The following is a 15,027-nucleotide window of genomic DNA, read 5'->3' as shown; positions in this document are numbered from 1 at the left end:
ATGACCTGGCCAATTGTGAAATTTCAAATAAGATGAAAACTTACAGTATTTAAGTTAACTGAAATACTCAGCTGAAATGAACTAAACTGGCCTACAGGCAGGATCTTTGTGGACGTGGAAAACACAGTACAGCTGTACTTCAGGGCTGCTGGCAAACAGATGAGGTGAGGGGAGAAGCTGGTTTGCAGACGCTATGGAAAACAGTATGGAGGGTCCTCAAAAAACCAAAGTAACTACCACAGAACAACAATTCCACTCCAGGTTATATATCTGAGGGAAAAAAATTAACTTGAAAAGATACATGCAGCCCAATATTATTAGCATTATTTACGATAGTCAAGATACAGAAGCAACTCAAGTGTCCACCAAAAGACAAATGGATAAAAAAAGATGTATATGTATGCAATAGAATACTACGAAGGCATAAGAAAGAACAAAGTTCTCCATTTGCAACACAGATGTACCTGAAGGTTATTATACTTAGTAAAATAAAGTAAGACAAATTACTTACATGTGAAATCTAAAAAATAAATGACTCTGTATTAACAAAAGAGAAGCAGAATCACTGATAGAATAAGCTAGTTAGTGGTTACCAGCCAGATGAGAGAAGGGTTAGGGACAAATGTGGTAGAGGATTAAGAGATACAGACTACTGTGTATAAAATAAGCTATGGGATATATGGTGCAGAACAGGAAAATAAAGCCATTATATTAATATATAATTACTCTAAATGAAATACAATCTATAAAATTATGTCACTGTGTTGTACACCTGGAACTAATATAATATTGTAAATCAACTGTACCTCAATCTAAAAAAAAAATGAATGAATGAATGGGTAAAGACAGCCAATGGTGTATTAAAACATTCCAGTGGAAATATAGACATCAAAAATCCAACGTTTAAGAATCACTGTATGATGATATCATCTTCAAAATGAATGATGAATGTGCTAAAGTCATTCAATTTCCCTATTTTATCTGGGTTCCAGCTTTACTGAGATATAATAGTAAATTTAAAATTGTATATATTTAGGGTTTTTTTAGAAAATTTTAAATAAACACACAAAATTGTGTTTCATTTCAACAGTAAGAAAAAGAAATCACAACAGCATCAATTAAAAAAAAAAAAAAGATCTGGATATACCACATGGCTTGAAGGACGTTAGTTCCCCCATCAAGGATCCAACCTGAACCCAGCAGTGAAAGTTCGGACTCCTAACCACTGGACCACCAAGGAAGTCCCTCAACATTTTTTAATATTTAGGAGCAATTTCCACAGAGTTCTTGGGAAATAAAAACAAAGAGTTAATGAATGACATTAAAGAAGATTAATGAAATGAAGAGTCACATCACAGACAGCTAAATAAACACAGTGCAACCCTTGACACAGTATATAGTTACCCGCATTTTCTTCCTGTGTGGCAATCTATGTGCTTTTGTTGGAAACAGGCACACGATGATACTTCTCCCTGCAGGTTAGTAGTTTATTTATTTTTTTCTGGTTAGCTTGTTGTACTGTCTATGAAAATTCATCTTGCTGCACAGGTATGAGGTATGCACTTTTCTGTACATATCTATCATGCTTTGAAACATTTACTGAAAAACTAGACAACAGATAAGTCATTTCATCCACTAGCAATGAGTAAAGGGCCCTAAATTCACCCCCACCGTCACAGTCCATAGAGACTTAAAGTGCCCCTGGAACCAGCAGATTCTCCAGTGCCTGGAGGGATTCCACTCAGCATCTATGTCCTGTGGTTAAGATGACTCAGCACCTGGGATGTTCTTGTCAAGAGTCTGGAAAGCGGAGGCTGCTGGATGTTGCTCACTGTTCTCCAAGCTGTGTCGGATCCCGTATCCAAAGTATATGATAAACCCTAGGAGGAAAATGAGACGATGAAAAGGAAAAGTAGGAGCTGCACCCAGTTACACATGCCCAAAAGGCCTCCTGTTATGGCGGCCAAGACAGTTTAGGGGAGATGCTGTAGAAGAATATTGGGTCAATCCCTCAAGCAGTCTCTTTATCCTAGAAAACTTCTTACCAATCACATTCCAGACTCCAAATTGGGCCCAAGTCCTAGAGGTCATCTGTATCATCAGGTAAATGTTCACAAAGATGCTCACCAGTGGGAGGACAGGCAGAGCAGGGACCTGTGGGCAGAGTCAGTTCATCCCTGAACACAGCCCAGACGTCTGAAAGGGAGACCTGACCCCAGGTGGGCGAGAAGACCAGTCCTCAGGCTGTGTGTTCAGTGGCTGCTCAGACTGTATATGTAAAGCACATATACAATGTGGACCAGGGAGGTGGTCCAGGAAAGGGTTTTAACAATTCTTCTTCCCTGGTAAAGCAAAGGATGATTAGACAGATTTTTTTTTTTTTAGTATTTCTTTATTTGACTGCACTAGCTCTTAGCTGCAGTGGGTGGGATCGTTCATCTTCGTTGCACTCACATATCTCTAGTTGTATCCTGTGGGATTAGCTCCTTGACCAGGGAGGGAACCCAGGCCCCCTGCATTGGGAGCTCAGAGTTTAGCCACTGGACCACCAGGGAAGTCCCAGTGAAGGATGTTTAGACCTAAAGCACACAGACTTCCTTCACTCAAGGTGGACACTCTGGGCACGTAAGGTCACCTACCTTGAAGTGAAGAGGTCTGAGGCTCTGGGGCTGCCTCCAGATGATGACCGAGACCCCAGTGATGAGCAGCAGCAGCAGCACAGCCACTGTGGTGAGCACGGGGTCTCCAGAGAACACCTGGCTGGGCCACCGGGACAGAATCAGGCTCAGGATGGTCAGCAGGAGAACTGCAAGGGTCAAGGTGGAGGAGAACAGAACAGGTTCGACTCCAGAAGCCAAAGATGTCAAGACCTTGGGTCACACTCCTCCCCAAAACTTCCCACATCATGAAGGCTCATCGTATCTCCAGCATTCCTCAACTGATGAAATACACATTCCCACCTTATCTTGTCAATTTCAGAATACCACTGGAGAGAGATCCCGATGCTCACCAAGCAGTAAGGCACATCCATAGACAATCTGGCCAGAGGTCCGGGTGGGGATGGTGCTGGCAGGGTGACAGAGACTCTTGAGAATCTTTGAGTTTCCCACTTCAGATGCAGTGTTCAAAGGACTTGCTTCAACTACAGACTCCATCTCAGTTTCTTCCTCTGTTTTCTTCTTGCTTAAATTCTCATCTGGTTGATATCTGAATTAGAAATATTAAAGCAATGTTAACAGCAGCCCCTACTCATCCAACTCACACAGCGTATTCCAAATCTCTGCTGCCTTAAACAGAGCAGACATTAAGAAGGCGGCATGAAGCAGAAGACAATTCCCTCCTCATCAATCCCGAGTATCCAAGACCCACCCAAGGTGTCGTGGGGTCTCACCTAAGGACAAGGACAGAAAATTCCACCAGGGAGTAAGCCAGCAGGGTCCCGATGGACATGAGGTCCACCAGGTCACGGAGCTCGAAGAGTAATGCCATGACCCCTAGAAGGAGGGCACAGACAAGGTGGGGAAGGGGAGTGAGAACCCAGGAGAAATATCCAAACTAAGAAAATTAATCAAAGAAGGCATGGCCATTATTTCTTTACCTGCCAGAATTCCAGAAGCCAAGGTGGCCATGACGGGGGTACGGGTGCGGGCGTGGATGCGGGCAAGTCCCCGAAAGAGGAGCCCGTCATCTGCCATTGAATAGATCACACGGGGCATGGGGAACATGGCACCCAGGAGGCTGGGAGAGACAACGAGGACATGTGTGGGGACGTGGAGAAGCAGTAGAGGCCAGGGCATCCACTCCTCGTCTACACGGGGCAAGATTATCTTGCTCTCTTTTTCTCCCATTTCCAAGGGCTGGGATACCTGAGCATCTGACAGTCAATGGGCAGAAACCCGTGACACTGACCTGGATGTAAGAGCACAGAGGGTGCCAACAGCCACCACGTAGCTGGCAGGGCCCCAGCCAATGTGGAGGAAAGCCTGAGGCAAGGGGCTTCCAGTGTGAATCTGGTAGTAGGGCACCATGAGGGTGAGTGAGGCTGAGACACCAAAATACGCCAAAAAGCAGATCAAGAGTGAGATCACGATGCCCAAGGGGATGGACCGCTGGGGATTTCGGGCTTCTTCCCCTGCAGGATTGGAGGAAGTACTGGGTCAGGAAATGTGCCAGGGTGAAAGCACAAAATCCCCTTTCCTGTTGAACCTGCAAAAGAAACCCCTACACCCAAGGGAAGCCCAATCTGTGTCCACACCCTGGATGGGACCATGACCACATTACCTGTAGTAGCAATGACATCAAAACCGACAAATGCATAGAAACACGTAGCTGCTCCTTGGACAATCCCATCAAAGCCAAAAGGCACAAACCCTCCAGCACCCAGAGGGCCTGAGCTATGGTGAGAGAAGGAGCAAGATAGAATGTGGTTGAGGTGTGTTCAGCCATCACTTCTGGACTCTTCCCTTCACACCACTAGTCCTGGGCTCCAGGAGCCCCATCACCTGGATTCATCAGCCCAGGTCTGTTTAGTCTCCACCACGTTCCCATCTCTGCACCCTCCTCCACGTGCATTACTAAGGCCCAGAGAACCCTCCTAACCTAGAAGAATCATTGGATCCAGATATGTTCGGTTTGTAGTCCTCTTCCGTGAGCTTCCAGTTGTGTGGGTCTCCCTTAATGATGCCAGAGATGATGACGAAGCTGAGAACCAAAAGGTTCAAGCCTGTGAACACTTTGTTAACCAGGGCTGACTCACCAGCTCCCACAACCAGTATTCCTGTGAGAAAGATGGAATATGAGACATCCAAAAGTGGTTACGTGGGGCTGGGGTCCTGAGGAGGTGGACAGTGACTGCTCAGTGGATACAGGGTTTCCTTTTGTTGTGATGAACATGTTTGGAGCTAGACCGAGGTGATGCTTACAGAACACTGTGAATATACCAGGTCCCACTGAATTGCACACTTTAAGATCGTTAATTTCTTACTGTGACTATCATCTCCCAGTAGACAGGTCTATAAAATCATTAGGTTGTACATCTTAAACTTATACAATGTTGGATGTTAATTTTATCTGAATAAAGCTGGGAAAAATAATAAAATGGTTGATTTTATGCTATGTAAATTACCTCTTAATTTAAAAACAAAATCTTTGATCTTAATACAGAGGAAGAAACTTGTTGGTCTAAGTGGATGGTTCTCAGCGGGGTGATCTTGTTCCCCAAGCAGTTGGCACTGTCTGGGGACATTCTTATTGTCACAGTTTGAGGGGAGGGCGGGCATCACTGGTGTCTAGTGAGTGAAGGCCAGGGATGCCACTCAACACCCGACAGTGATTTAAAACAACAAAAACAAAACCCAGGGACTTCCCTGGTGGTCCAGCGCTTAAGACTCTGTGCCTCCACCTTAGAGGGCACAGGTTTGACCCCTGATCAGACATGACTGAAGTGACTTAGCAGTAGCAGGGAACAGAAGAGCCTGGCAGGCTACAGTCATAGGGTTGCAAAGAGTTGGAGGTGACTGAAGTGACTTGGCACGCATGCACACAGGGGAACTAAGGAGCTTCCCAGGCGGCACTAGTGGTAAAGAACCTCCTGTCAATGCAGGAGATGCAGGTTCAATCCCTGGGTCTGGAAGATTCCCTGGAGAAGGGAAGGGCAACTCACTCCAGTACTCTTGCCTGGAGAATTCCATGGACAGAGGAGCCTGGCGGGCTACAGTCTATGGGGTCGCAAAGAGTCAGATACGACTGAGAGACTTAGCACATACACATGCATGCACAGGGGAACCAAGATCCAGCATGCATTGCAGCACAATAAAAAAAAAAAAAAATCAAATGCAAAGGACAACTGCCACACTTACGAATGATCTAGCCCAAACTGTCAGTAGTGCCAATGGTGGGAAACAATGGTCTATGTCTCACCTTCCTGTCTCTCATATCCTAGAGCCTTCAATCCAGTTGTAATTCTTCTACCGTTCTTCCATCCCAAGCCTTTCCTACTGCAGGTCCCCACTTCCACACCCCATTCTTCCCATCCTATCTGTGATCCCTGTCTTACCCGTGAGCAGCAGCACCAGGCCCAGTGCAAAAAAGTCTGGGTACTCGGCCAAGAAGTGGGGCACATGCAGAGAAAAAGCTCCCTGTAATGCCTGAGAGATGTGGTCCCCTATCAAGCTGTCAAAGGTGGAGCTCCAGGCCCTGGACACACTGGCGGTACCTGCCGGAGCAGAAGATAGAACATTCATTAGCAAACATTCATTGAACCCCTACCTGGTGTCACTGGATGTCTTTGGGCAGGGGAAGGGGCTAGGGAGAAACATACAAAATGTTCTAATCTCAAAGAGATTCTTTTCACAGGTTGGGAAGAGTAGACTAGGATGATCCACAAAATAGATCAACTGTTTAATGTTAGGAGATCAATGTTATGTGAAAAAAAAAAGGAAAACAGGTCATTGGGAGCAGGAGGTCTGGGAGATGAGGGTTGAAATTTTTGATCAAGTAGCAGAGGGAAATCCCATAAAGGCAACAGCTGAGCAAAGACCCTCGATACGGTGAGAGGATGAGCCTGTGGGCCCTGCCTCCCTCTCACCCACTTTCTGCAGTTCCCTTCCCTTCTTTGTTCTGGGTCCATCCTTTAAAGATAACAGGAGAGAGCTGAGAAGAAGGGAGCTATGAGGTTTGCCTGCTGCTATGACCCACGTCTCCCCACCACCACCAAAGTGGATGGTAGCAAAGTTTCCCATGAATGAGTGAAGACCTAAATCCCTGCTCCCAGTTTCTTCATCTTAAGCCCCACACCTCCCCCCTCCCCATCAACTCACCGATGACATAGGACAATATAAGATTCCAGCCAGTGATGAAGGCGCATAGCTGCCCCACGGTGACGTAGCTGTAGAGATACGCAGAACCGGAGCCTGGTACCCGGGCCCCAAACTCGGCATAGCAGATCCCAGACAACATAGAAGACAGGGAGGCCACCAGGAAGCAGATGATGATCGCTGGTCCAGCTTTATCCTTGGCCACGTCTCCAGCCAGGATGTACACGCCAGCCCCCAGGGTGCTGCCCACACCCAAAGCCACCAGATCGAGGGTGTTCAGACAACGAGACAGGAGACTCTCAGACTTCTCTCTGGGCTCCAGTGGCCTCCGGCGGACCAGCTTCTGACCAAACTGGCAAACAGAGTGACGCAGCATCCTAGATGGAGTTGAGGAGACCACGATCTGCTGAGAAAACAAGACACAAAGTCATCAAGAAGGTCCATCTACCCTTGGCCCTGAGAGTCCAGTTCCACAGAGCAATGGAGTGGTGAGGGGCAGGTGGTATAAAGACATATGGGTCAAGTTCTCCATCTCTGAGTGTTGCTTTCTTCAAACATAAAGAAGACTTTTGATATGTTTCAAAGTTACTGGAAGAGCTGCTTGAAGAGAAGTGAGAGGGAGAAGAATACGTCTCCGTAAACATGCCTCTTTGGCTTGTGGGTTGTTTTGAGCTGAAGGCAATTAAGACCCAAAAGATTCAGAAAAATCTCCTTGCTTAGGCTTAAGTTAGTCTCCCTTAACTGGTCAAAATCATTTAGATTAGGGGACCTACGGCAGGAAGAGAGCTGTTACCAGAGATAACTCTTTATCTCAGGAAGACTTACCTGCAGTGAGTGGCAAACATTAATTTACCAACCTTCCCATCTTCCTGCGGGTTCTCTTCTCCTTGAAGCCCCAGATCCCAACCCACACCCCACCCCCACCCCCGGCCCCCGACCTTCTCCTTAGCTCAGGGGAGCCTTTAAACCTCAGTTGCTTGTCTTTGAACCTCAGCGCGTTTATGGGACTCCCATACATAGGAGTTTATTTAATCTGTCTTATATAAGTTTAATGATTAGAACCTAGAAAGAAAAGCTTCCCACCCCTGCACTGAACAAATGGTGGCAACCCACTTCCAGTATCCTTGCCTGGAAAATTCCATGGACAGAGGAACCTGGTGAGCTATAGTCCATGGGGTCACAAAGAGTCAGACATGACTGAGCGACTAACACACACACACAGAGAAGCAAAATCTTTCAACAAAGAGCCTAGCACACAGTAGCTGCTTAAATGGTATTAGCTAAATGGGTAAGAATGCTGGATTTTTTTTTTTTAATCTTTTGGCCCTGCAGCATAGTTTGTGGGATCTTAGTTCCCTGACCAAGGCTCGAACCCATGCCGTTTTCACTGGTAGCACTGAGTCTTAACCTCTAGACCACCAGGGAGGCCCCAAGAATGTTGATTTTTAAAGCAAAATCACCCAGCTCTGCTGGTTCAAATCTGGCACTGTGATGTGTGGCTTATGTGACTTCCCACAAGCTACATACTGCTGTGTCCTCCTTTCTCCTATAAAACAGGGAGATTAATTATTACCAGCATTATTCCCCCCTTCCCTATTATGTGTGATATGACAGCTGAAGGGACTCAGTGATCAGAGCAATGAAACCAAGTCTGCCAGTAACCAAGTTCACTTGCTGACTCTATGATTCATCTCTCCATCCAAAACTGTATTCCCTTTCTGGTCCCAGTCCTATTCCCCTCGGGGAATCCAAAAAAAGAGGGCTGGGGGTGGGGGAAAGACTAGGGGGAGGAGATTGTTAGGCAATTTGGGATGGACATGCACACACTGCTGTATTTAAAATGGATAATCAACAAGAATCTACTATATAGCAGGGAACTCTGCTATACAGGGAACTCTGCTCAGTGTTATGTGGCAGCCTGGATGGGAGGGGAGTTTGGGGAAAAATGGATACATGTATGTATATGGTTGAGTCCCTTTGTCTACCTGAAACTATTACATTGTTAATCAGCTATATTCCAATAAAAAAGCTTAAAAAAGGAAAAAAGGAGGGATTCAACTCAAAGAGGACCCTGCAGGACCCTTCCGGTACAAAAGTCTCTCCATCCTCTCATTTATTTGTAGACAAAAGATTTAATCTCCAAGGTCTTACCTGGGTTCCAAAATGCAGAGTCCACAGTACTAATTAAAGAAGTGACAGAAACAAAGAAAAAGTAGCACCAAATAGTCTCCAAGGGAAAAACAGCTTGATGTTCTTATTTGTTCCCCAGGCTCTAAGTAAATAACACAGTGCCTCAACCATTGTTTTTGCACTCCTGGAAAGAAGTTGAGGGATCCCAGAGATCCTGATTTGCTAGTTTATCTTGCAGCAACACACAGATCAATCACAATCGCCAATGACCCATTGAGTCACAAAAATGCTGACAGGATGTCTGCAACTGAGATCTTATCCAGAAGCTGAAATCACAAAGACCATCCCTTCTCTGGGCTCCCCAGGTGGCTCAGGGGTAAAGAATCCACCTGCCAATGAAGGACTTCCCTGCCTGGGTCAAGGAGATGCCCTGGAGGAGGAAATGGCAACCGGCTCCAGTATTCTGAATATGTGAACCGTGAACTTCCTGATGTTCAAGCTGGTTTTAGAAAAGGCAGAGGAACCAGAGATCAAATTGCCAACATCCGCTGGATCATGGAAAAAGCAAGAGAGTTCCAGAAAAACATCTATTTCTGCTTTATTGACTATGCCAAAGCCTTTGACTGTGTGCATCACAATAAACTGTGGAAAATTCTGAAAGAGATGGGAATACCAGACCACCTGATCTGCCTCTTGAGAAATTTGTATGCAGGTCAGGAAGCAACAGTTAGAACTGGACATGGAACAACAGACTGGTTCCAAACAGGAAAAGGAGTAAGTCACAGCTGTATATTGTCACCCTGTTTATTTAACTTATATGCAGAATACGTCATGAGAAACACTGGACTGGGAGAAACACAAGCTGGAATCAAGATTGCCGGGAGAAATATCAATAACCTCAGATATGCAGATGACACCACCCTTATGGCAGAAAGTGAAGAGGAACTCAAAAGCCTCTTGATGAAAGTGAAAGTGGAGAGTGAAAAAGTTGTCTTAAAGCTCAACATTCAGAAAACGAAGATCATGGCATCTGGTCCCATCACTTCATGGGAAAGAGATGGGGAAACAGTGGAAACAGTGGCAGACTATTTTTTGGGGCTCCAAAATCTCTGCAGATGGTGACTGCAGCCATGAAATTAAAAGACGCTTACTCCTTGGAAGGAAAGTTATGACCAACCTAGATAGCACATTCAAAAGCAGAGACATTACTTTGCCAACAAAGGTCCGTCTAGTCAAGGCTATGGTTTTTCCTGTGGTCATGTATGGATGTGAGAGTTGGACTGTGAAGAAGGCTGAGTGCCAAAGAATTGATGCTTTTGAACTGTGGTGTTGGAGAAGACTCTTGAGAGTCCCTTGGACTGCAAGGAGATCCAACCAGTCCATTCTGAAGGAGATCAGCCCTGGGATTTCTTTGAAAGGAATGATGCTAAAGCTGAAACTCCAGTACTTTGGCCACCTCATGGGAAGAGTTGACTCATTGGAAAAGACTCTGATGCTGGGAGGCATTGGGGGCAGGAGGAGAAGGGGATGACAGAGGATGAGATGGCTGGATGGCATCACTGACTCGATGGACGTGAGTGTGAGTAACTCTGGGCGTTGGTGATGGACAGGGAGGCCTGGCATGCTGTGATTCATGGGGTTGCAAAGAGTTGGACACGACTGAGCGACTGATCTGATCTGATCTGATCCAGTATTCTTGCCTGGAGAATCCCGTTGACAGAGGAGCCTGGTGGGCTACAGTCCATGGGATCACAGTCAGACACCACTGAGTGACTAAGCAGACTATCATCAGGCACAAGATTCTACAACAAGTCTCACACTCCACCCATCTCCCCACCAAGGATCCTAAAATCTGAAGCTTTCTCCTCCATGGCTTGCAGAGTTGACAAGGAATTGGAACTCTGCTTTGGGGCAGAGAAGGAAATGGCAACCCACTGGAGAAGGAAATGGCAACCCACTCCAGTATTCTTGCCTGGAAAATTCCATGGACAGAGGATCCTTGTAGGCTACAGTCCATGGGGTCGCAAGGAGTCGGACACGACTTAGCGACTTCACTTCACTTTGGGGCAGAAAGCAGATGGAATTCACAGGGAGGGACAGATTGTGGCCCAGCTCAGTCAAAGCATCAAACCAGAGTGCCCTCCCAGCTGCCTAGAGGAAGAGGGAACTAGCCTCCATTCTGGATCAGAAATGGCAGGACTCTGTTTCTTGCTGCTGTGGGGCCTGAAACGTCTCCTCCCTACATGGCTCCACAGGGTTAGGCTGATTCAGAGACCACGAGTCACCGTCAGGGGCTTCCACCCTGATACTCCAAAGTCCAAGGTTAGCATTTTGATTTAGAGTCAGGAAACTCAGTAGAATTTTGGCTCCTCAAACACTCCTGTGGAGTCATATACTCCTCTGAACCTGCATTGCCTTCTTGCTCAAATGCTGCTGCTGAATACTTTAGCCCTGTTTGCAGGAATACAAATGGTGCAGCTGCTCCTGATAAAGTATGTTTTTTCCAGGGACTTTGCTGTCTGTCCAGTGGTTAAAAGAGTCCACCTTCTAGTTCAGGGGATACAGGCTCAATCCGTAGTCAAGGAATAAGATCCCACATGCCCTGCTGTGTAGCACAACCAAAAAATAAATTCAGTCAGTTCAGTCGCTCAGTGACCCCATGTTGTGTCTGACTGTTTGTGACCCCATGGACTGCAGCAGGCCAGGCCTCCCTGTCCATCACCGACTCCCGGAGTTTACTCAGACTCATGTCCATCGAGTCAGTGACGCCATCCAACCATCTCATCCTCTGTCGTCCCCTTCTCCTCTCGCCTTCAATCTTTCCTAGGATCAGGGTCTTTCCCAATGAGTTCATTCGAATCTTTCTTTAAAAAAAAAAAAAGTATGGTGGTCCCTTCAAAAACTAAAAATGGATTTATCACTATGATCCAGCAACTTCTCCTGTGGGTGTCTACCCCAAAGAACTGAAAATAAGGTCTCAAAGAGATATTTGTACACCTATGTTCATAGCAGCAGTATTCACAGTAGCTGAAAGATGGAAGCCTCCCAGAAGTTCATCCTCAAAAGAATGGATAAACACTATACAGACAATGAAATATTACTCAGCCTCAAGAAGGAACTCTGAGAAGGCAATGGCACCCCACTCCAGTACTCTTGCCTGGAACATCCCATGGACGGAGGAGCCTGGTAGGCTGCAGTCCATGGGGTCGCTAAGAGTGGGGCATGACGGAGTGACTTCACTTTCACTTTTCACTTTCCTGCATTGGAGAAGGAAATGGCAACCCACTCCAGTGTTCTTGCCTGGAGAATCCCAGGGACAGAGGAGCCTAGTGGGCTGCCATCTATAGGGTCGCAGAGTCAGACATGACTGAAGCAACTTAGCAGCAGTAGCAGCAGCAAGAAGGAACTAAAAAGAGCCTCTTGACGAAGGTGAAAAAGGAGAGTGAAAAAGCTGGCTTGAAACTCAACATTCAAAAAACTAAGATCATAGCATCCAGTCCCATCACTTCATGGTAAATAGGTGGGGAAACAATGGAAACAGTGACAGACTTTATTTTCTTGGGTTCCAAAATCACTGCAGACTGTGACTGCAGCCATGAAATTAAAAGACACTTGTTCCGTGGAAGAAAAGCTATGACAAACACAGACAGCATATTAAAAAGCAGAGACATCAGCTTGTTGACAAAGGTCCATTTAGTCAAAGCTATGGTTTTTTCAGTAGTCATGAATGGATCATAAAGAAGGCTGAGCACTGAAGAATTCATGTTTCGAACTGTAGTGCTGTAGAAGACTCTTGAGAGTTCCTTGGACAGCAAGGAGATCAAACTAGTCAATCCTAAAGGAAATCAACCCTGAATATTCATTGGAAGGACTGATGCTGAATCTCCAATACTTTGGCCACCTGGTGTCAACATTGGAAAAGACTCTGATATTGGGAACGGTTGAGGGCAGGAGGGAACAGCAGAGGATGAGATGGTTGGGTGGCATCACCAATTCAATGGACATAAGTCTGAGTCAACTCCGGGAGATACTGAAGGACAAGGAAGCCTGGCGTGCTGCAGCCCATGGGGTCACAAAGAGTTCGACACAACTGAGTGACTGAATAACAACAACAAAGAATAAACAGGAAAGGGAATTCTCTGGTGATCCAGTGGTGGAGACTCTGGGCCACCGCTGCAGGGGACACAGGTTGGATCCCTGGTCTGAGAATTAACATCCCACGTGCTGGGCGGTGCAGTGGGGGTAATGAGGGGGTGGGAAGGAAATTCTGACACAGGCTACAACATGGAAGAACCCTGAGAACATTATGCTAAGTGATGTTTGCCAGGCACTAAGACAAAAGTTGTATGATTCCACTTCTATGAAGTACCTAGTTAAAGTTACTTGACTAGAGACAGAAAGCAGAATGGTGCTTTTCCAGGGTCTGGGTGAGAGGGGAATAAAGAGTAATTGTTAAGGGAGGACATGTTTCAGTTTTACAAGAAGAGAAGAGCTCTAGAGATGGGCTGCCCGGTAATGTGACTATACTTAACATTACTGAACTGAAAGCCTAAAAATAGTTAAGATGGCAAATTTTACGTCACACGGTATTACGTGTATTTCTGTTGTTGCTTAGTTGCAAAATCACGTACAAGCCCATGGACTGTAGCCCATCAGGCTCCTCTGTCCATGGGATTCTCCAGGCAAGAATACTGGAGCGGGGTGCCATGCCCTCCTCCAGGGGATCTTCCCAATCCAAGGATCGAACCCACATCTCCTAATTGGCAGGCGGATTCTTTGCCACTGAGGCACCTGAGAAGCCCCTACGTGTATTTTTAAAATGTTTAAAAAAATTCTGCCAATGATAAATAATAGAGCCAGCTTCACAGAACTGCTGGGTGTAAGGAACCTGAAAGTGGTTTAAAGTAAATCACCACACAGCCCTCCTCCATAGGTACCAAACGCTAGACGATTAGGTCCCTTATAGTTGCCCCAAGATCCATAGAGGAGGAACCTATAGAAATGGACAGTACACAGGAGACTGAAATCAGTGGCCCACGTGTCATAAATCCAAATAACAGCAATCTTCACTAGTGTTTAAATACCAGTGAAAAAATTAGTCTAAGAGCCTCCAGATCTGATGCAATCTCCTCCCCTGCCCACCTCTCCTCACACAAGCCTATCAACTCCTAACTCCTTCTGCTCTCATCTGGAAAATGGGTCTTTCCACCCTCCAGCTGGAGCCAACTGCACACGTGGGTGGATTGAAGTGGTCTCCTTAGGTGAGGATTCAGTCGTTTTCGACTGTCTGCGACCCCGTGGATTGTAGCCGGCCAGGCTCCTCTGTCCATGGGATTCTCCAGGCAAGAGCACTGAAGGGGGTTGCCATTCCCTTCTCCAGGGATCTTCCCAACCCAGGGATGGAGTGGTCTCCAGTGTCGCCTGCATTGGCAGGCAGGTTCTTGACTGCTGAGCCACATGGGAAGCGCTTAGGCTTTTAGAAGGTCTCTTTAGGAGGATCTGAACTCAGCACCCAGTCTCCGACAGAAGAGGGGGTGACCCAGGACTTACCAAATCTTAGGAGCAGAGCCTGGAGCACGGATATCCGTCAGTGCGGTTGAGTTTAAAGCTGTGTAGGGTTGGAGCTGATAGATCTGGAAAAACCAAACCTGGGAACCCTCCCACAACAAAAAGACAATTCTTAAGCCCTGGGTGGGGATGGGCGGGGATGGGAGGGGCAAATCTGCAGTGGTGCAATCAGCCACTTCTCTTCTGAGCTTGCCCTCAGGGGACAGTTCTGGGATTCTTGAGTCTGCAAGTGGTAAAAATACACAGAACGTAAAATTTAGCCGCTTCAGTCGTGTTAAGTACATTCACATCTTGTGCAATGGAACCCCAGGACTTTTTTTCATCTGGCAAAATGGAACCTCTGTCCCCATTCAACCACAATTTCCTCTTTCTCCTCCACCAGCTCCTGACAATCTCATTTCCACTCTCTGTCATTATGAATCTGACCACTCCAGGTGTTTCGTTTAAGTAGAATCACTTAATTTCACTTACCAATATGTCCATAAGATTCACTCACACTGTAGCATGTATTAGA

At 46.3% G+C, this 15,027-nt stretch overlaps 1 protein-coding gene across 2 annotated transcripts; it reads right to left on the bottom strand.

The window, feature by feature from the left end:
• Positions 1-1,238: 1,238 nt before the first annotated feature.
• On the bottom strand, positions 1,239-14,620 carry LOC113876050 (cationic amino acid transporter 3-like). Of its 2 annotated transcripts, none has more exons than XM_027514863.1 (12): positions 14,496-14,620; positions 6,819-7,221; positions 6,056-6,214; positions 4,600-4,777; positions 4,282-4,394; positions 3,910-4,132; positions 3,599-3,738; positions 3,392-3,494; positions 3,011-3,207; positions 2,640-2,806; positions 2,046-2,154; positions 1,239-1,880 (listed from the first exon to the last, which is right to left on the bottom strand). In XM_027514863.1, exons 2-12 carry the CDS (start codon positions 7,189-7,191, stop codon positions 1,762-1,764), a joined length of 1,881 nt encoding a protein of 626 aa, XP_027370664.1. In that variant the 5' UTR covers positions 7,192-7,221; positions 14,496-14,620; the 3' UTR covers positions 1,239-1,761. The 2 variants fall into 2 exon arrangements, with proteins under 2 accessions (XP_027370664.1, XP_027370665.1); XM_027514864.1 differs by having other exon boundaries at positions 6,819-7,218.
• Positions 14,621-15,027: the final 407 nt, after the last annotated feature.

The sequence above is a fragment of the Bos indicus x Bos taurus genome, chromosome 18 (genome assembly GCF_003369695.1).
Source record: "Bos indicus x Bos taurus breed Angus x Brahman F1 hybrid chromosome 18, Bos_hybrid_MaternalHap_v2.0, whole genome shotgun sequence".
Taxonomy (NCBI): domain Eukaryota; kingdom Metazoa; phylum Chordata; class Mammalia; order Artiodactyla; family Bovidae; genus Bos; species Bos indicus x Bos taurus.
The sequence above is the reverse complement of the archived record's forward strand: the minus strand, read 5'-3'. Positions and strand labels throughout refer to the sequence as shown.